The sequence below is a fragment of the Ceratotherium simum genome, chromosome 35 (genome assembly GCF_057802395.1).
Source record: "Ceratotherium simum simum isolate JZ-2026a chromosome 35, ASM5780239v1, whole genome shotgun sequence".
Classification (NCBI taxonomy): Eukaryota; Metazoa; Chordata; class Mammalia; order Perissodactyla; family Rhinocerotidae; genus Ceratotherium; species Ceratotherium simum.
In genome coordinates this window covers 25,394,688-25,414,871 of record NC_141934.1, presented here as the reverse complement: position 1 = coordinate 25,414,871, position 20,184 = coordinate 25,394,688, and the positions used below count along the sequence as shown (strand labels likewise).

Below are 20,184 nucleotides of genomic sequence, written 5' to 3'. Positions count from 1 at the left end.
CGTTGGAACATTGTACACTTGTATTTTGTTTGTTTCGGTTTTTATTTATTTTATCCGTGTCCACTCTGCATTGTGATTCTAGAACCTCAGAGTAGAGAAAATCGGGTACATCTACCACAAAGAACGCTGCCAATATATGCCTGGGAAAGACAAGCTCCTTGCTGAGTTTTCTTCCTGTGACTATTACAAACCTCTAATCAAATCTAAAATAGCTCGTTTTGTCATGCACTCTGCTAGTATTCTCAGTAATCCCCTGTATATCTGTAGAACGCTTTCTAATTTTCAAAGCAGACAGTGATTTTTGTCTTATTACTCCTCCCACGCCGACCCACGTGCGAAGTGTCTCGCACACAAGCTTAATGTTTATTGGAGGACAGCATGAAGAAACCAGCTAACACCTTTTGAGTGCTGCCTAATGCTTTCTGTGGCCACATTATCTTGTGGTCTCATCTCCTATATTCCCCCAGCAGCCCTACCACCTAGGAGCTGTTATTTACAGAGGAGTAAACTGAGGCTCGGAGGAGTGGTCACTTGCCAAGGCCACAACGGTGGTTAAGTGGAGGAGCCCAGGAACCAGCAAAGTGCATAGAGCAGGGACTCTCCATCTTATTGAGGGTCAGACGCCGCAGGTCCTGGCGACAACTGGCCTGGGAGCTGCGCGCCACCCAGGCCTCTGGGCTCGGCGCGCTGCCGCCAACAGCTCTTTCTGTTGCCGCAGGCTTCAGAAAATACCCTCAGCCTGAGACCCGGATCTCCCTCCACGTACAATGCAAATTCTACGGCTGGAAAGCTTGCGTGTGGAAAGGACGAGCTGTGCGCTGCTCACCCGCTCTCCCTGCCTCGCCGTGGAAACTCCGCCCGGGCCTCCCTGGAAACCGGCCTGGGCCGCGGCGTCACCGGGGCGGAGCTCGGGGCCCCGCCCCGCCCCCGGCCGGCAGCGGCGCCCAGACAGGGAGCAGCCGCCGTCAGCGCTCAACCTCCCCGTGCCTCTTCTCGCTGTCGCCCTTTCGTGCTCCAAACCACATCCTGGAGGCCGCTCTCCTGCACGCTCCTCGGCGGGGGCCCCGCGCGGCCTCCTTCTCCCCCGCGCCCCCCGCCCGGGCCCACGCCTGGGCTGTGCTGATTGGCCGCTCGCGGCCAGCCCCGGGGCCTGGGCCGGCAGGGTCCTCTGCCCAGCGGAAAGTTTTCCCGGCCGGGAGGAGGTCGGCGCTTGGAGACTCTGAGCCAGCGGCCCCGGAGGCTGCAGGACTCTGGGCGGCCATGGAGGAGCCCCCCTTGCGAGAGGAGGAAGAGGAGGAGGAAGAAGAGGAGGAGGGGGACGAGGCTGGGCCCGAGGGGGCTCTGGGCAAGAGCCCCTTCCAGCTGACCGCCGAGGACGTGTATGACATCTCCTACGTGATGGGCCGCGAGCTGATGGCCCTGGGCAGCGACCCCCGCGTGACACAGCTGCAGTTCAAGATCGTCCGCGTGCTGGAGATGCTGGAGACGCTGGTGAATGAGGGCAGCCTGACGGCGGAGGAGCTGAGAATGGAGAGGGACAACCTCAGGAAGGAGGTGGAGGGGCTGCGGAGAGGGGCCTCGGCGGCCAGCCCCGAGGTGAGTGCGCGAGGGAGGGGGCCTTGCCCGCGCAGCCCTGAAGTCGTGGGACAGCGCCCACTGGCAGAGAGGCCCCCTTTCCTCTCTTCAACATCTAGACCCCTCAAAACAAGTCCTCCCACGCCGCGAGTATCCAGTCCTCAGAGTAGAAGCTCTAGGGTAGTTACCATTTATTGAGCACGGACTAGGTGCTGGCCCCCTGCTGAGTATGTTCTAAATCAGTGGCTTCCAGCATTTTTGACCCGGACCTAGAGCAAGCTCTCAAGCTTTAGCATGCATCACAGTCACCCGGAGTGTTCCTTAAAACACAGATTGCTGGGCCCCAGCCTCAGAGTGTCTGACTCAGTAGGTCTGGAGTGGGACCTGAGAATCTGCATTTCTAACAAGTTCCTGGCTGCTGCTGCTGCTGGTCCCGGCATCACACTTTGAGAATCTTTGACCTCGAGTGAGAAATACATTTTATCTAAAGAGAAATTAGTGCTTATGACCACAAAAAGACATGTACAAGAATATTCAGAGCAGCTTTATTCGTAATTGTGCCAAACTGGAAATAACCCAAATGCAGCAGAGGAATGGATTTTTTAAATTGTGGTAGATTCACACAATGGAATACTACACAACAATGAAAAAGAACAGAGTGCTGGTACACACAGCTGTATTGATGAATCTCACAGATGTAACATTACGAGACAGAAGCCAGGCGCAAAAGAGCCTTCTGTATGTGAAATTCGAGAACAGGCAGAATAATCTTTACCTATAGAACACAGGTTGATGGTAGCCCTGGGGAGAGGAGGGTGGTGGGGAGCAGGAGGGAAATTTATAGGGAGCTAATCCAAGTGTGGTTACTTGGGTGTATACATATGGTAAAAATCATCAAGCTATAAACTCAAGATTAGTGCATTTTACTGTATGTGTGTTATACTTCCATTTTACAAAATTATATTTCAAGAAACAGTTTACCTTATCTCACCCTTACTAAACAGGATGCACAGTCATACTTCCCTATTCTATTTTTATTAATTTTAAAATTTTTGTTGCAACTCACTAAATTAATATCATAACTCATTAGTGGGTCTCCAGCCACGGTTAAAAAAAAAAAAAGCTGCCCTAAGTGGACTATCTCATTTAATCCTGACACTATTATTATACCCATTTTACAGAAATGAAGGCATAGAATAGTTAAGTAATTTGCCTAAGAACTTATAGCACATAAGAGGTGGAGGCAGGATTTTGAGCTCAGAGATGCTAGTCTTAAAACACGGTACTAAAATACAGTATTTTTTGTATATTTTGACTTTTTTTTTGGTACTAACATTTGATGAGTGACTGCGCTGTGCCGGGCTCTGGGGCTATGGAGGTGAATTAGACAAGGTCCCTGCCCCCACGGAGCTGACATCCAGTGGGAGAGGTAAGACACACAGACCTCCAGAACTAGAGTACAAGATTACAGCTGAGGAGTGTGCCACGGAAGGACAACAGGAACGAGGTTGCTGAAATTCACAGGGAAGAATGAAGGTTTCTGGTAGCTTCCCTGGTACACTTTCATTTCACCTACTCATTAGTCACAGTGACAATTATATTTGTAGAGAAGGTTCTACTTCAATATCCATCATATAAGATGGTCAAGTATCACGATTAGTAGCCTGGCTTTTGAGATTCATGAGCAGTTAAATGACTTGCCCAAGATCACTCAGCTCACATTTTGTGCTCTTTTCCTGTCACCTCCAACTCCAGGCACGAGGAAATGGAGGAAGCCCCACTATGGACCATGAACAGTGTGGTCTGCTCAGGGACCTGGTCATTTCCCGTATGGGGCACAGTGGACAAGCTTCATCAGCCAGCAGATGAGATGGCACATTTTCCTCCCAAACCACAGGCTTAAGAACGGGGGTGGGGAAAAAGGCACAGAGAATGTTTAGTGCCACTAGACAGTTCATAAAAATATGCCTTATTCTTTCTTTTTTGTTTTTTTTATTTTTAGTTGTGGTAAAGCACACATAAAATTTACCCTTTTAACCATTTTCAAGTGTACAGTTCAGTGGCATTGAGTACATTTACGTTGTTGTGCAACCATCACCACCATCCTCTCCAGAACTCTTCATTTTGCAAAACTGAAACTCTGTAGCCATTAAACATTAACTCCCCATTCCCTCCTCCCCAAGCCTCTGCTAACTCCTGTTCTGCTTTCTATCTCTATGAATTTGCCTGTTCTTATCTTCTTATAAGTAGAATCGTATAATATTTGTCCTTTTGTCATTGGCTTATTTCACTTAACATATGTCCTCAGGGTTCATCCATGTTGTGGCATATGTTAGAATTTCTTTACTCTTAAAGGCTGAATAATATTCCGTTTCATGGATAGACCACATTTCGTTTATCCATTCGTCTGTCAGTGGACACTTGGTTTGCTTCATCCCTTGGCTAGTGTGAATAATGCTGTATGAACAGGAATGTACAGAGATCTCTTCAAGTCCCTGCTGTCAGTGTTTTTGGGTAGATACCCAGAAGTGGAATTGCTGGATCACATGATAATCCTATTTTTAATCTTTGAAGGAACTGCCATACAGTTTCCCATAGTGACTGCGTCATTTTACATCCCCAGCAGGGGTGCACAAGACCAATTTCTCCACGCCCTCGCCAGCGCTTGTTATTTTCTGTTTTGTTTGTTTGTTTACAGTAGCCATCTTAATAGGTATGAGGTGGTTTTCTTCTTTCTTTTTTAAAAATTTAAGTTCAGAATTCAAAAGGTACACAAGTGTTTGTCTTGAAAAATTTCCCTCCCCATCTCTCTCCACCCCCAGCCACTCACTTCCCCTCCCTGGAAAAAATTTAAATGATCAGTTTCTTGTGTATCCTTCCAGAGATGCTTTATGCAAACATAAGCAGATGTGAATATATTTTTCCTCTTTTTACACAAATGGTATTGTAATATACACCCTGTTCTCCCTCTTGCTTGTTTTCACTTAACGTAGCATGAAAGTTCTACTAAATCAGAATTAACGAGCTTCCTCATCTTTTTTTTTGTGTGTGTGAGGAGATCAGCCCTGTGCTAACATCCGCCAATCCTCCTCTTTTTTTGCTGAGGAAGACGGCGCTGGGCTAACATCTGTGCCCATCTTCCTCCACTTTATATGGGACGCCGCCACAGCATGGCTTGCCAAGCAGTGCGTCGGTGCGCGCCCGGGATCCAAACCAGCGAACCCCGGGCCGCCGCAGCGGAGCGCGCGCACCCAACCGCTTGCGCCACCGGGCCGGCCCCGAGCTTCCTCATCTTTTAATGGCTTTTGAAAACTTTCACTGTACAGTATTATCAATTGTTCAATTGAGGGTTCTTAACTTGGAGTTTGTGGACCCGCCAAGAGGATCGTGATTCTAATTCAAGGGATCCATGAATTTGCATGGGAAAAAAATTATGTTTTTCTTTTTGCCAACCTCCAACTGAAATTAGTCACTTTCTTCAATTTTGAATGTAGACAACAAATCACAGTAATATTAGCAATACTTGTGACAACCACCCGTAGAAATCACAGATATTCTCATCTCTCATTACAGTGTAGTACATATCTCAAAACTTTGTTTTTGTTCAGTATTTTATTAGACCTGTGGCTAGATCATGTTATTCAATAAAGAATCATGTATATTCATCATAAATTTATTTTCAGAAGATTTGATGACTGTATGTCATCTTAGTTGGTTTCCTTGTAATCCTGTGTGTTTTATTTTATACATTTAAAAACATTGTGCTGAGAAGGAGTCCACGTGGGCTTTACCAAGCTGCCAAAAGGGTCCAGGGCACAAAAAAAGGTTAAGAATCTCTGCTTTAGAGCCAGCCCTGATGGCCTAGTGGTGAAAGTTCTGTGTGCTCCGCTTTGGTGGCCCAGGTTCGGTTCCTGGGTGCAGAACCACACCACTCGTCTGTCAGTAGCCATGCTGTGGTGGCTCCCATACAAGAACTAGAAGGACTTACAACTAGAGTGTACAGCTATGTACTGGGACTTTGGGGAGGGGAGAAAAAAAAAAAGGAAGATTGGCAACAGATGTTAGCTCAGGGCAACTCTTTCCCAGCAAAAAAAAAATCTCTGCTTTAACCAGTCTCCTATCAAAAGAAGTTTATTTTCCAATCATTTTCTCTTTGCACATGCAAAAATGAATAACCCTGACATATGCCATTTGGCCCCTGAGGGAGAGTATCTAGAGAAAATGGACTCACTGTGTCAAAGGAAAGGCACATTTGAAATTTGGTGAGTATTGCCAAATTGTACTCCGAAGAGGTTAAGGAGATCCGTTCGCTCGGCAATCAGTGTAAGTGTCCATTTCCCCACAACCTTTACAATGCAGTGTGTTTTCAAACGTGCTGGTCTTTGTCAGTCTGGTGGGAGGAACATGGCCACTCACTATTGGATTTCTCTTTATAGTTGCGTTATTCTCTTTATCACCTGTGGAATATTCCACAGTGTGGTTGTGCCTTAGTTTATTTAACTAGGCTTCTATTAATGGACATTTAGGTTGTTTTCAAACGTTTGCTTTTTTTTGTGTGTGAGGAAGATCAGCCCTGAGCTAATATCCATGCCAATATTCCTCTTTTTTGCTGAGGAAGACTAGCCCTGAGCTAACATCCGTGCCCATCTTCCTCCATTTTATGTGGGACGCCACCACAGCATGGCCTGACAAGCGGTGCGTCGGTGCAGGCCCGGGATCCGAACCCGGGCCGCCACCAGCAGAGTGCACACACTTAACCGCTACGCCACAGGGCCAGCTCCAAACGTTTGCTTTATTTTAACTTTAGTTTTAAGAACTTTCACATCTACAGAAGAATTGCAATGAATACCTATATACCTTTCATCTCGATTCAGGTGTTGTATTCAGGTGTGTGTATATATGTGTGTGTGTATGTATGTAGTATGTCTTAGGAGATACACACTGATGTATTTATATACATACATACATATTTACACACACACCCATATATGTGTATACACATACATACATATTTACACACACACATATGTGTATACACACATACATACGTATTTACACACACATATGTGTGTATACACACATATATACATTTAAGTGTATATACAAAAATATTTATGTAAATATATTATTTATTCACTCATATTTTTGCTCAGCTATTTGAGCATACATTATGTTAGTTGCAGGATTAGTAAAAGATTAGGATCTTTTACCCTAAATACTTCAGTGTGTCTCTCTGAAGACATACTATTACATAACCACAATAAATGATCAAATTCAGGGGAAAGAGTTGATAGAATACTAAGACCTAATATACCATCCATATTCAAAATTCACAATAATGTCCATTATAGCATTTTTTTTTTTTCTGATACAGGATCCAGTCCAGGGTCATACGGTACCATTAGTTGACACATCTCTTTAGTCACCTTTCATCTGGAATAGTTCCTTGACTTTTCCTTGTCTTTCATGACCTTGACATTTTTTAAGATTATATACATCAGTTGGTTTGTAGAATGTCCTTTGATTTGGGTTTGACCTGATGTTTCCTCATGATTAGATTCAAGTTCTACATGTTTGGCAGGAATGACACTAAAGTGATGCTGTGTCCTTCTCAGTGCGTCGTGTCAGGAGGCCCTGATTCAGTTTGTCATTATTGGTGATGTTAAGTTCAATCACTTGGTTAAGGGGGTGGTTGCAAGATTTCTGCATTGTCAAGGTGTTTTTATTCCCTTTGTAATTAATAATAGCCTGTGGGAAAATGCTTTGAAACTTTGTAAAATGTCCTGTTCCCCAGCAAACTTGCACCCAAAGGTTTTAGATCCATTTATTAGTCTTGCCTGAATCAATTATTACTAAGTTGGTTCCAAAAGAGGAGATTTATTATAGGAATTGGCTCATACAGTTATGGAGGCAGAGAAGTCCCACAATATGCTGTCTGCAGGCTGGCGAACCAGCAAAGCCAGTGGGATAATTTAGTCTGAGTCAGAAGGCCTGAGAATCAGGGGGCTGATGGTGTAAATCCCGTTCTGGGTCTGAAAGCCCAAGAACCAGGAGCCTCAGTGTTTGAGGGCAGGAGAAGGCGAATGTCTCAGCTCAAGCAGAGAGCAGGAATTCACTCTTCCTCTGCCTTTTTGTTCTATTCTGACTCTCAACTGATTGGCTGATAACCACCCACATTGGGGAGGGCCATCTACTTTACTCAGTTCACCAATTCAAATGTTAATCTCTTCTGGAAACACCCTCTCAGACATTCTCAGAAATAGTGTTTAACTAGCTATCTGAACATCCCTTAACCCAGTAAAGTTGACACATAAAATTAACCATCACATCCCCATTAATTAGTTAATTAATTTTAATTTTTTAATTTTTAAGTATGGACTTCTGAATTCTTTTTTTATTTGATGTGTTGTCTCCATGCTATTATTATTCATTTTGATATTCCAGTTGTTCTCAGTTTGGCCAGTAGGAGCTCCTTCAAACTGTGTCATTTTGATATGTCTCCATCCCTTACACCACGGAATGCTCATCTTGTACTTTCCCTGTTCCAGCCCTGGAATCAGCCATTCTCTAAGGAGCCCTGGTTCTTTTCTTGGAGAATGGAACTTAGAACTTTTGCTTCTTTACCACCAACGAAGTGCTTCCAACAGGCAACGTCTCATCTCGTAGACTCCCTGGGAGTAACGAAACGAGAGAACTTTGGTTTCTGGGGTGGACTGTCCATCTTCATGAGGGACACTCTATAAGTGACATCTTGTCTTACAGGTAAGCCTGGGACCAGACAAGATGGTAGTTGACCTGACAGATCCCAACAGACCACGCTTCACTCTACAGGAGCTGAGGGATGTGCTACAGGAGCGCAACAAACTCAAGTCCCAGTTGCTGGTGGTGCAGGAGGAGCTGCAGAGCTACAAGAGGTGGGGCTTTGCTGCCTGGGGAGGCTCCTACCGCAGAGCCAGGCCTGCCTGGAATTCCTTGTTATGTTACGTATTTGTTCTTCTGTTCATTCAGCCAACTGATTGAAGACCTACTGTGTGCCAGACATTATTCCTGGCACTGGGGATCCAGCAGTGAACAAAACAGAGAAAGTCCATCTAGCCTAGGGGGAAGACAGAAAGTCCATCTAGCCTAGGGGGAAGACAGGCAATTAAGAAGGAAGCCTGAGATAAACAGGCAGGATATGGTGGTGAGTGCTCTGAAGAATGTAAAACAAGGTGACGTGATGGGGAGTCAAGGGCTATGGGAGGTGGGTGAGGGGCCTGCTTTAGATTCGGTGGTCAGGGAAGACCCCCTAAGGTGAATGACAATAAGCAGCCACCCATGTAAAGATTTAGTAGGGGAAAGAGAAGCATGAAGTGCAAAGACCTTGAGGTAGGAACCAGCTTGGCCAATTTAAGAGACCCACCGTGGCAGATCCTGGAACGCAAGATAGATGGGGGTCTAGAAGAGCCTGAGGAGGTATGCCTTCTTGGCCACAGGAAGGAGCTCTTTATTGTGTCATGAGAAGTCATGTTTTAATGACTTCTCATGTTTCTCATGTTTTCATGTTTTAATGAAAGTTTTAATCAAGGGAATGGTCAGATCTGATTTACTATTTTAAAAGATCAGTGTGCTGATTTTGATAACTACTTGGTTATATAAGAGAATGTCCTTGTTCTTTGGAAATACACACTGAAGTATTTAAGAATAATGGGGTAAGATGTCTCCAACTTACTCTCAAGTGGAAGATAGATAGATGCATGGATGGATGGGTAGGTAGGGAGCCGGCCCTGTGGCATAGTGGTTAAGTGTGTGTGCTCTGCTGCTGGCGGCCCAGGTTCAGGTCCCGGGTGTGCACCGATGCACCGCTTGTTAGGCCATGCTGTGGCAGCGTCCCACATAAAATGGAGGCAGGTGGGCACAGATGTTAGCTCAGGGCCAGTTTTCCTCAGCAAAAAAGAGGAAGATTGGCATGGATGTTAGCTCAGGGCTGATCTTCCTCACAAACAAACAAACAAACAAAAAAAAACCGGTGGGTGGGTTGATGGATGGATGGATGGATGGATGAGTAGGTGGATGAATGGGTAGGTAGCTAGATAGGTATATAGATAGAAGATACATAGATAAACAATTAGGGGATCTGGGTAAAGAGTATATGGAAAGTCTTTGTACTAATCTTAAATTTTTCTGTAAGTTTGAAATTGTGTAAAAATTAAAAGTTAAAAAAGATGACAATAATACTGTATAGAGAAGGGATTGTAGGACAAGCAAGAGAGGAAGTAAGGAAGCTGTTAATTTATCGAGTTTGGACTCTGCTGTGTCTGTCTGTGCCACTGTTTCCCAAAATGTTTCTTTCATATAGGTATTTCTGGAAAAGGGGGCTCTATGGTCAAATAATTCTGGGAAACACTGAGTTTAACAAATCAGGTTTCCTTAAAGGCAGAAGAAGGAAAGACCAAGAGAATAAAAACACAGTGCCAGCTAATATTTATCAATGCTTACCACATGCCAGGCAATCTACTATCTACTATGCCAGCATCATTTCTTTTTTTTTTTTTTTTTGTGAGGAAGGTCAGCCCTGAGCTAACATCCAAGCTAATCTTCCTCTTTTTGCTGAGGAAGACCGGCTCTGAGCTAACATCTATTGCCAATCCTCCTCCTTTTTTTTACCCCAAAGCCGCAGTAGATAGTTGTTTGTCATAGTTGCACACCCTTCTAGTTGCTGTATGTGGGACGCGGCCTCAGCATGGCCGGAGAAGCGGTGCGTCGGTGCACACCCGGGATCCGAACCTGGGCCTCCAGTAGTGGAGCACGCGCACTTAACCACTAAGCCATGGGGCCGGCTCCCAGCGTCATTTCAATTAGTGTTCCCAGCAAGCCTGTGAGGTAAGGTAACGTTATCCCCAAGAAGATCTATGGTTCAAAGAGGTCAGGTACCTGCTTGAAGTCCACGGTTGGTGGTGGCAACTGTGAGACATGACCTCAGACAGCCAGACATCAGAGCCTGTGCTTTTAATTATCATGCCACGTTTGGACTCTGAAAGTTTGAAAGTAAGGACATACCCTAATTCAAAACAAAATAAAACAGAGCCCAAGTGATATTGTTCTTTCTATGTAGCATCATTAAGAGAGCAGCATTAAAGTAAAAATGTTCTAGAAACCAAATCCAAAAGGGCTGAGTTCTGACAGCAGGAATTTAACTCTTTCTTCTGCTGAGGTTGGAACCATGTTACTGAAAAGACCTGTCTTCGTCTCATTTAATAAGCACTTCAGAAACAAGTAGTTACAAACAGGAACTGCTAAACCGCCATTGCCATGGGCAGCTTATTAGTGAATAAAGCAACACGCTTTATTTCCCTTTTTGAATTCCCAGAGAGCAACAGATGCACACTTCCTGTCTGGTTCAGGCCAGTAGACAGCAGGATCCTGTTTAGTCATTTGTGTCATATATTCTGGAGAAACCAGCATGTCAACTGAGGTGTTCTCTTAGCAACTGCATCAATTTGGAGGCCCGAGCTCATACTAATGATAGTTTGTAACTGACGGCAGATGTGGCAGGCTGTTTCCAAAGATGGCCACAACAATTTTTCCCATCCTGCATGCCTTTTGCAATGAGACTTGTCCACTCTGTTCTCATCAAGGTAGAGTCTGTTTTCCCTCTCCTTAAATCTGGGATGGCTCTCTGAACTGCTTTGACCAGTGGAATGTGGTGGAAGGGCTGCTGTTTGGCTTCCTAGGTTAGGGCTCTAAGTAGCCTTGAGGCTCCCATTTTTGTGCTCTCAGAATGCTGCTCTTGGAATGCTTAAGACACCATGCTGTGAGGAAGCTCAAGATAGTCACATGGAGAGGTCACGTGAAGGAGAACTGAGGTGCCCCAGCTGACAGCCCCAGCTTACTCAGCCCCGAGCTGGCCCATCAACTGAATGCAGCCATCTGAGGACCCCAGACTAGACCAGCAGGAGAACCACCAAGACAACCATAAGAAATAGAGTCATCCTGAGAAATCATAAATCGTCATTGTTTTAAAGCACTAAGTTTTAGAGTGTTATGTAACAATAGGTAATGGAAAAGGGGAATTTTTAGATGATGCTTCTTATTAAATAATATGAACATTGTAATAAATATATATAATAAAAATATAAATAATAATATTAAATAATAAGAGCCCATTCTTTGCAAAACTCTTTTGCAAAGAAGGAGAGAGAAGGGTGAATTCTACTCTCTGACACTCATACCTTAAAGGAGTGTCTCAGTCAGCTCAGGCTACCATAACAAAATACCGTAGACTGAGTGGCTTAAACAGTAGAAATTTCTTTTCTCACAGTTCTGGAAGCTAGAAGTTCAAGATCAAGGTCCCAGCATGGTTGGTTCTGGCTATTCCTGGCTTGTAGATGGCCACCTTCTTGCTGTGTCCTTGAGTATTTGGGGAGAGAGCAAGCCTTCTGGTGTCTCTTCTTACAAGGGCATTAATCCCATCATGAGGGCCCCATCCTCGTGACCTCATCTAAACCTAATCATCTCCCAAAGTCCCATTTCCAAATACCATCACATTGGGGTTTAGGTTTCCACATATGAATTCTGGGGGAACACAGTTCAGTCCGTAGCAAGGGGGATACGCCACGGGCATAAATTTACCAGTAGGCACCACAACAAAAGACCCGAGTGGATCTAACGAGTTTACTGGGTTGTACATTGAAATGCTTCCTTGTGGTCAGGCTTCTTTTGGTTGCAAGTGACAAATCCAATTCAAACTATCTTAAGCACAAAAGGGGGTTTTATTGGCTCACATAGCTGAGAAGGATCCTAGAATTGCTCAGAAATAAAGAAAAAACTGTAACTAAGGCCTCACGGTTCTTTCCCTCTGCTTCTCTTTGTTGGCCTTGTTATCTTTTGTTGCAGACATGCCTTTCTGAATCTCAGGAGACGTGGCTGCTGGCAGTCCCAGTTCAGCAAGTGAAAGAACAGCTTTCTCCAGCTTCTGTACATCAAATCCAGGGAAATACTCTGGCCCTCTTTGTTTCACCTGACCTCAATATCTTATCAATCAATAACAATCTAGCTCTTATCACCACCATCGGACTTACAGTATATATATATATATTTCTTTTACTTATTTATTTGTTTATTGACTGGTTCCTTCCCCACTGGAATATAAATTGCATGAGAGAAGATATTTTGTCTGTTTTGTTCATTGCTCTATCTATAGTACCCTGGCACAGTTTGTGGCTTAATAAATATTTGTTGAATGAATGAATGTCAGGTGCCATGTATTATCTCACTTAATCCGTCAATCCTAGGAGGTAGTTACTCTTATTATCCTCATTTTACTGATTAGGAAATCAAGGCTTAAATTAGAGAATTTATACATAATCATATTCCTAGAAAGTGGAGAAACTTGAAATACTAGCCAATGCAATTAGAAAAGAGAAAGAAATAAGAGGTATCCACATTGGAAAGGTGGAGGGAAGATTCTCATTATCTGAGTCAAAATCTGTCTGACTCTAGAGCTTTCAATGATATTATTATTAATATAATAATAATTATTAAGACCCTTCACTTTCAGAACTGCACAGGTAAGAGATCTGCAATAAAACAACCCATTTATTTGTCTCCTTTTTCCAGTGGCCTGATTCCACCAAGAGAAGGCCCAGGAAGGAGAGAAAAAGATGTTCTGGTTGCCAGGACCAGCAACGCCAGCAGTGACAAGGAAGAGAAGACAATCATAAGGAAGCTGTAAGTCACCTCACTGGCCCCTGTTGCCACTAAATAATTGCTAAAAGAAGGAGTCGGGGTGAGAGGAGGCTGGCCAGCTACCCAGGACGGGGAGGTCCTGCTCTCCTGGTGGTGCTGCAGCTGATGTGAAAACTTGATGTCGGTATGTTACAATATCTACCAGGCAGTCGTCTAAGCACTAGAGACCTGTTAATTCATTGGCTCATCACAACAACCCTATGAGGTGGGAACTAATATTATCCTCGTGTTACGGGTAGAGAGATAGATACTGAGAGGTAAAGTAATTTGCCTGAGGTCACACAGGTAGTAAATAGTGAAGTCAGGATTTAAACCCAAGGAAATCCAGATTCTACACTCTACTGCCTCCCTCTGATATAATAACAATAACCAAAAAATAATAATAGTATTACAACAAGAAAAACATAATAACAATAATTATTGGAGTTTAAGAGGGCTAATTCATTGCCTCTCCTACCTCCAACTTTGGAGGATGCTGTGTCTCCCGATGCTGGGACACGTCATGCAGTTTCCTTTGAACAGCCCTCTCCTGTTTGTGCACTATTGTTAATCCCCCATTTCTGCGGGCGCTGTACCTCAAACCATAGTGTGTGGGATGCCTGTTTAAAATTCAGATTCTTGGGAATCTTGTCAGTGGTTCTAGGATGAGGCCCAGAAGTCTGGATTTTTAATAAATTCCCTAGGCAACTCCGATGTGGGGAACTCTTGGACCACCACACTGAGATGTGCCTTCTCAGTCGCCAGGCGCGCCTTTCCTCCACCCCACACTGAGGCAAGTAGCCTGTTTACCTTGGTTGCTCTGACAGTGTCTGGCCTGGTGACAGTTTACCAGCCCCTGGTCTCTTGGAAACTGAGAAACAGCCTCGGTCAGGGATCTCAAACTCAAATGCCTACAGAGGCCAGGCACTTAATGTGGATGAGTGATGGGGGTGTGGGGTGGGGTAGGGGGCCATTTGTCCCTCAGTTCTGTCTGGATAAGGGATGACATGTGCCAGAGCTTCTGATTCCTGAGAGAAGCCAAGAAACCAGATTTGTTCATGGAGTCTGATTTCTAAATGCTGGCAAATAATTTAAGTTAAAAAATAAAGACTGTTTGGTCCAAATGAAGCACCGTTGCAGGCTGTATTAGGTCCTCAGCTGCCAGGCTCCCACCTCTGCTCTCACTCCATTAATCCCGCTTCTGGGGAGGACTGCTTGATAGAGGCTGAGGGGACCTTGCTTGCTTCCATTCATTCAGTCAACAAACCCTCTATATCATGTGCCAGGAGTGCTGGGTGCTAGGGATACAGCAATGACTTGTTTTACAAGGATTCCGTGGGCTCCCATTCCACGGGGAGATATTTTTGAGGGATCAGAGATTCTAGGTTGTCCTCCATTCTTGCCTTTATTTCAAGAAAGAGGAGGAAATTTTTCTTTTTCTTTTTTTTGGCCCTTGGGAACAGAAGGTTGAGGTAATAATTCTCAGGTCTTGGCACACAGTCTTCACTGTCAGCACCAGACTGCTTGCCTCTTGGATTTGTTTATTCCCTGTTAATCCCCATCCCCATCCCCATCCCCATCCTACTTCCCAGCTCCCCTCCTGCCATCCATCCTAATGGGGTATTGAACATGTTCTAAAAAGTATATGTTGTTTCATGAGGATGTATTTTCAATACGTAACTGATGTTTTGTTTAACACTTTATTCTGTTTCCTAGTGTCGGTTTTTTTTCACTAAGCACTGTTGTTTTTTTCTTTTTTATTAGGCACCCTTTTTTTATTTTGATAATATATTTCATTAACCCAACATATCCAACATATTATTTCCACATGTTATGTGATCTCTATAAAACATTAATGAGATATCTTACAACCTTTTTTTATTGGAAACCCTCAAAATCTGGTGTATATTTTACACTCACAGCACATTTCAGTTAAGACTAGCCATGTTTCAGAGGCTCAAAAGCCATGAGTAGCCAGTGGCCACCATATTGGACAGCATAGCTTCAGCCGATACGTGGTAAGATCCCCTAGGCTTTGAGAACTGTTAGAATTTTTTTTTTCTTAGTTTTTTTAAAATCATGATAAAATATACATAGCATAAAATTTACCATTTTAACTATTTTTAAGTGTACAATTCACTGGCAGTAAGTACATTCACAGTGTTGTGCAACTGTCACCATTATCCATTTCAACAACTTTTTTGTCATCCTGTTCTGAAACTCTGTGCTCATTAAACACTAACTCCCCATCCCCCTCCCCCAGCCCCTGGCACCCACCATTCTGCTTTCTGTCTCTATGAATTTAACTACTCTAGGGACCTCATATAAGTGGAATCATACGGTATCTGTCTTTTTGTGACTGGCTTATTTCACTTAGCATACTGTCCTCAAGTTTCATCCATGTTGTAGCAGGTGTCAGAATTTCCTTCCTTTTTAAGGCTGAATCATATTCCATTGTATGTGTATACCACATTCTGTTTATCCAGTCATCTGTTGATGGACATTAAGCAGTTTTTAAAAATCTATCCATATAGCAGTGTAGACATCCAGCTTGTTGCCTCTAACCCCACATAGTGCTCCCTCTCCCAGTGTTGGGATCCCAGGTCACCTTCAGCAGTCCCCCGAGGTACACAGGGCTGCAATGAATATCTCCATGCTTAGTCATGTCCTCTCATGGACCTGTGTGTGAATCTCCCAGGGGTATATACCCAGGAGTGAAATTGCAGGGTCCCAGGGTCACTGTCAGGGTCCTGGCTAGAAACAAGTGGCACACTCAAAGGGAATGACTGAAAAGACTTAAAGAAGGGACATCTTACAGATGTGTGAGCAGGGTTAAAGGAACCAGGAAGGGATGGAAAAGCTGCCCTGAGCAGACCAGAGCAGCAACAGAGGGGCAGAGCGGGGGAACTGTGAGGAGAGGCAGGGGCGGAGTGGAAGGAGGAGGGTCAGACGAGAGTGTGGCCTTCAGAAGAGGAGCACAGCAACTGATAAGACAGACCTGGCAGGGAGGGAGCCGGGAATAAATACCCCACCTCTCTCTCCTCCCACCTGCCCAGCTCCTGCTGCTGCCTCTCATTGGCTGAGCCCAGCCCAAAGCTAGAGGACAAGGGAGCTTGTTGCTATCATCCATAGAGGTCAGCCTCTGGGAGGAGAGGGCAGGGTAGAGAAGGGAGGAGATGGTTCTGTAGGGGCAGACAGCCCACAGCGTAGGCATCTGCTTAATTTAGTTAAGGATTCCCAGACTTTAAGGAATGGCTGCTTGAAAACTGCTTTGTCAGACAAGACCGCCTGATGCCAAATTCATTCCTTCCTTCAACAAATATTTATTGAGGGCCCACCATGTGCCAGGCGCCCTTCTAAGTGCTGGGATGCAGTGAAGAAGACAAAGTCTGTTCTCGTGGTGCTTATGTTCCAGCAGGGGGAGTCAGAGAGCGCACCGGTAAGGAAATGTACTAACAGGACAGTTTCAGATAGCCATGCGTGCTATGAAGACCGCTAAATAGGGCACCAAGAAGGAGGTTGATAGGGGACTCCCTTAGATTTGGGGAGTCCTGGAAGGCTTCTGTGAGGAGGCAGCATCCAAGCTGAACCCTGAAAGACTGTAAAGACCTGAGGGAAGAGCATTCCTAGCAGAGGGAATGGTGGGTGTGAAGGCCTGAGGCTGGAGAGAGCTTGTGGAACAGAGCTCAGGATGGCTGGAGCGGCAGAGAATGGAGGTGAGGTCGGAGAGGTGGCGTGGGTCGAATCGCTCGGGCGGCGTGGGTCCCAGTGAGGACTTGGGAAGTTTCATCAGTCTACGTGCCTTGGGAAGACACTGGAGGGTTTTAAGCCGGGGAGTGATGTGACTGTACTTACACATAAAGCTCACTCTGGCTGCTTTGTGGAGAAGGCTGGGGTGACAGAGTCACAGCTGGGCCAAGGGGCGCGTTTCTTCCCCAAGGAAGGTAAGATAATGAAGGAAAGATGTCACACCCTACACCAGGTGTCGGGCCTAAGGGTGTTTATTTAGGACTTGCTTTGGCTGAGTATCCAAACTGCTGGTTTCTCTCTGCCTCTTCGAAGGGAGTTCTCTGGGTCACTGAATTGGAGTTTGAGCCTGATACGGAAAAAATAAAATGTTTATTCTGTGCACGACCCAGCTTGAGGACACGTGTTTAAAGAGCGTGAGGCCACAGTTTCATGGTCAGAAAAGCTTACTGAGCTAATGGAATGAATGAATGAATGAATGAATGACTTTCTGAAGAAGTAGGTCCTGCTAAGAAGGATTTTTGTCTTTATCCTGAGGACAGTGGGGAGCCGTGGAAGGGTTTAAGCTGAGGAATGACTCAGTCAGCTCCGCCTAGTGCCATGGTCATTCTGCTGCTGCTGACTGGATGGCAGGGGGTGAGGGGGAGGCTCTTGTGCTCATTGTGGTGGCTTAGACTGGGGGAGTGGCAGCGGAGGAGATGAGCAGTGGTGGGTAGGAACATATTTGGGGCATGATGACTAAAATAAGCAGATGGGGGAGGGAGGAGTTAAGAACAGCTCTGAGGTTCCTGGCTTGAATGATGGGGTGGGGGATGATGTCACTTCCTGAGACAGGGAACTGCAGGGTGGGGGGAGAGTGTGTGACTTCAGGGTAGGATTGCTGAGCAGTAACGCCTGTGTCCAAACACTAGTCAAGGGCTCGCCCCTCCCATTGCTGGCAGAGCTGCTAGTGGTGCTCAGGGGGTTTGTCTTTGAGAGAAGCAAGAGTCCATATTCCCATCACTGACAGCCCACTGGCCATCTTTGCATCTTTCTCATAACTGGAAATAGCATTGAGATTGTACTTTGTAATCAACCCCAGAAAACATTCTTCCTTTACAAAACTTTGCCTAGAGGGGGAAAAACAGTTTGGTGAAAGTTTGGTGTTCATGTTTCAGGGGATATGTTTATATGTTTTATCCAAGAACTTACATGTTAATCTTTATTCATTGCAAAGATCTGTTTTATTCTTTTTTTTTTTAAACATTTTTTGATTTATTTATTTTTTCCCCCAAAGCCCCAGTAGATAGTTGTATGTCATAGCTGCACATCCTTCTAGTTGCTGTATGTGGGATGCGGCCTCAGCATGGCTGGAGAAGCGGTGCCTCCGTGCGTGCCCAGGATCCGAACCTGGGCCGCCAGCAGCGAAGCGCGCGCACTTAACCGCCAAGCCACGGGGCCGGCCCATGATCTGTTTTATAATTGTAGGTAATATTGAGAAGTTATCACTTCCTCTGCAATAAAAACACCTAAAATTTTTTTTAAATGGTGTCAGACTCCATCTGTGGGTATAGCACAGTGGTTAAGTGGGCCCTGGGTCCAACTCCTGGTTCCACAACTGACTATGTGTCCTTGGACCTGTTACTTAACCTCACGAACCTCAGTTTGCTCATCTATAAAACAGAGACATTGGTTGCACTTACCTCCTTAAGTTGTGAGGAGTGTGAAATGAGCTGATAGATGGAAAGCCCCTGTCAGTGCCTGTCCCACAAGGAACCCTGAGTCATTTTATGAGTCGGTGGCCTGCAAGAGCTGCTGATAGATGTTGCAGGGGCTTCTGTCCCGTTGCTCCCTTCTCCCTGCTCCCTCTGACCCCACTCTCTCTCTCCACCCAGGTTCTCTTTCCGATCAGGGAAGCAGACATAGATTGAAGGCCACGACTAAGGCAGCTGTTCTCAGACTCGAGAAGACAACCCACCAAGACTTCCAGAATCATCTCTTCGTGCCACGCATACACACTGTACTTGCTCTTTTGTTTCCCCTCAAAGCCGTCTGAGAGGAAGAGGTGAGGTTCTCTCGTGACCGTTTCCTCCCCGGCTGCAGAACTGGACACCCGCGAAGGCCTGGCCGGGGCAGGTGAAGCGGCACAAAGAAGTCAAGCCGGCATAAGGGAAGTGCAACGGGGCCCCCCTCCTGGCCCACTTCAGCCTCGCAGGGGCCTCCAGCGTGCGGATGTGTGCTCTGCTCCTCTGGTCCCACAGATGACCCTGGTCTTTACCGTGTGGCAGCCAAATACATCAGCCCAAAGGGAGAGGGGAGAAGAGAACACAGGAAAATGTGGTATTGACTTTCCAGTGACGATTTCACTGATATTTAGTGACTATTTGATTTTGCTAACATGACTTTCTTTACATGATTTTATATTAAAGTAAAATGACTTTTATACTTTCTGTAAGTGTTTTAGAGTGGTCTCTTAGAGTTATGTGACCTTGTGTAAGGCACTTCAACCTTTCGGAGTCTTGGTTTCCAAATCTGTAAACTGTGTATATATATATGTGTGTGTACATACATATACATAGCTATGGTGGTGTGTGTATGGTGCATATATAGTTCGTCAAATCTAAGTGAATGACTATTATTTTGTGTGTTGCTGTGAGAGAAAAAATGCAAATTATAACATTAAGACGCTATTGATTTTAAGGCTCATCCTGATTTCAGAGATGTTAAAATGTGAAAAAAAAAGTGCATTTAGGAATCAATGAAATGCAGTATATAGACAGCAGATGGCTGCACTTTGCAAAGAAACTAATGAGCCTGCTGAACACATCCTGCGAGCCTGTCTTCTTAGTAAATAGCACTGGTTTACTGAGCGTGTTTCGCCTGCTGCACGGATTATCTCATTTATTCCTCTAACAACTCAGGGAGATGGGGACTGGTACTAATCCCCCAGTTTACAGATTTGGAAACCAAGATTCCAAAACGTTAAACTACCTCACACGAGGTCATGTAACTAGGAAGTGGCTGCCCAGGATACAAAGGCAGGCCTGATTCTAAGGCCTGGGATCTTATCTGGGAAGGTCTGTGCACCCCGATTCTCCAAAAAGTGCAATTAATATTAATAACGCAATTTATTGCATGCCTTGCCTACACCATTTTAAGTACCTTACACATATTCTC

The 20,184-nt window shown here is 45.0% G+C and overlaps 1 protein-coding gene across 1 annotated transcript; it reads left to right on the top strand.

Annotated features, from left to right (window-relative positions):
* Positions 1 to 946: 946 nt before the first annotated feature.
* On the top strand, positions 947 to 19,457 carry RILPL2 (Rab interacting lysosomal protein like 2). The gene is made up of 4 exons (XM_004430054.3): positions 947 to 1,596; positions 8,338 to 8,489; positions 13,174 to 13,284; positions 18,903 to 19,457. Exons 1-4 carry the CDS (start codon positions 1,261 to 1,263, stop codon positions 18,931 to 18,933), a joined length of 630 nt encoding a protein of 209 aa, XP_004430111.1. The 5' UTR covers positions 947 to 1,260; the 3' UTR covers positions 18,934 to 19,457.
* Positions 19,458 to 20,184: the final 727 nt, after the last annotated feature.

Coding starts and splice junctions, on each gene's coding strand:
- RILPL2 (XM_004430054.3), top strand. CDS start 1,261: ATGGAGGAGCCCCCCTTGCGAGAGGAGGAAGAGGAGGAGGAAGAAGAG. Junction 1,597..8,337: donor CCTCGGCGGCCAGCCCCGAG/GTGAGTGCGCGA, acceptor CTTGTCTTACAG/GTAAGCCTGGGACCAGACAA. Junction 8,490..13,173: donor GAGCTGCAGAGCTACAAGAG/GTGGGGCTTTGC, acceptor TCCTTTTTCCAG/TGGCCTGATTCCACCAAGAG.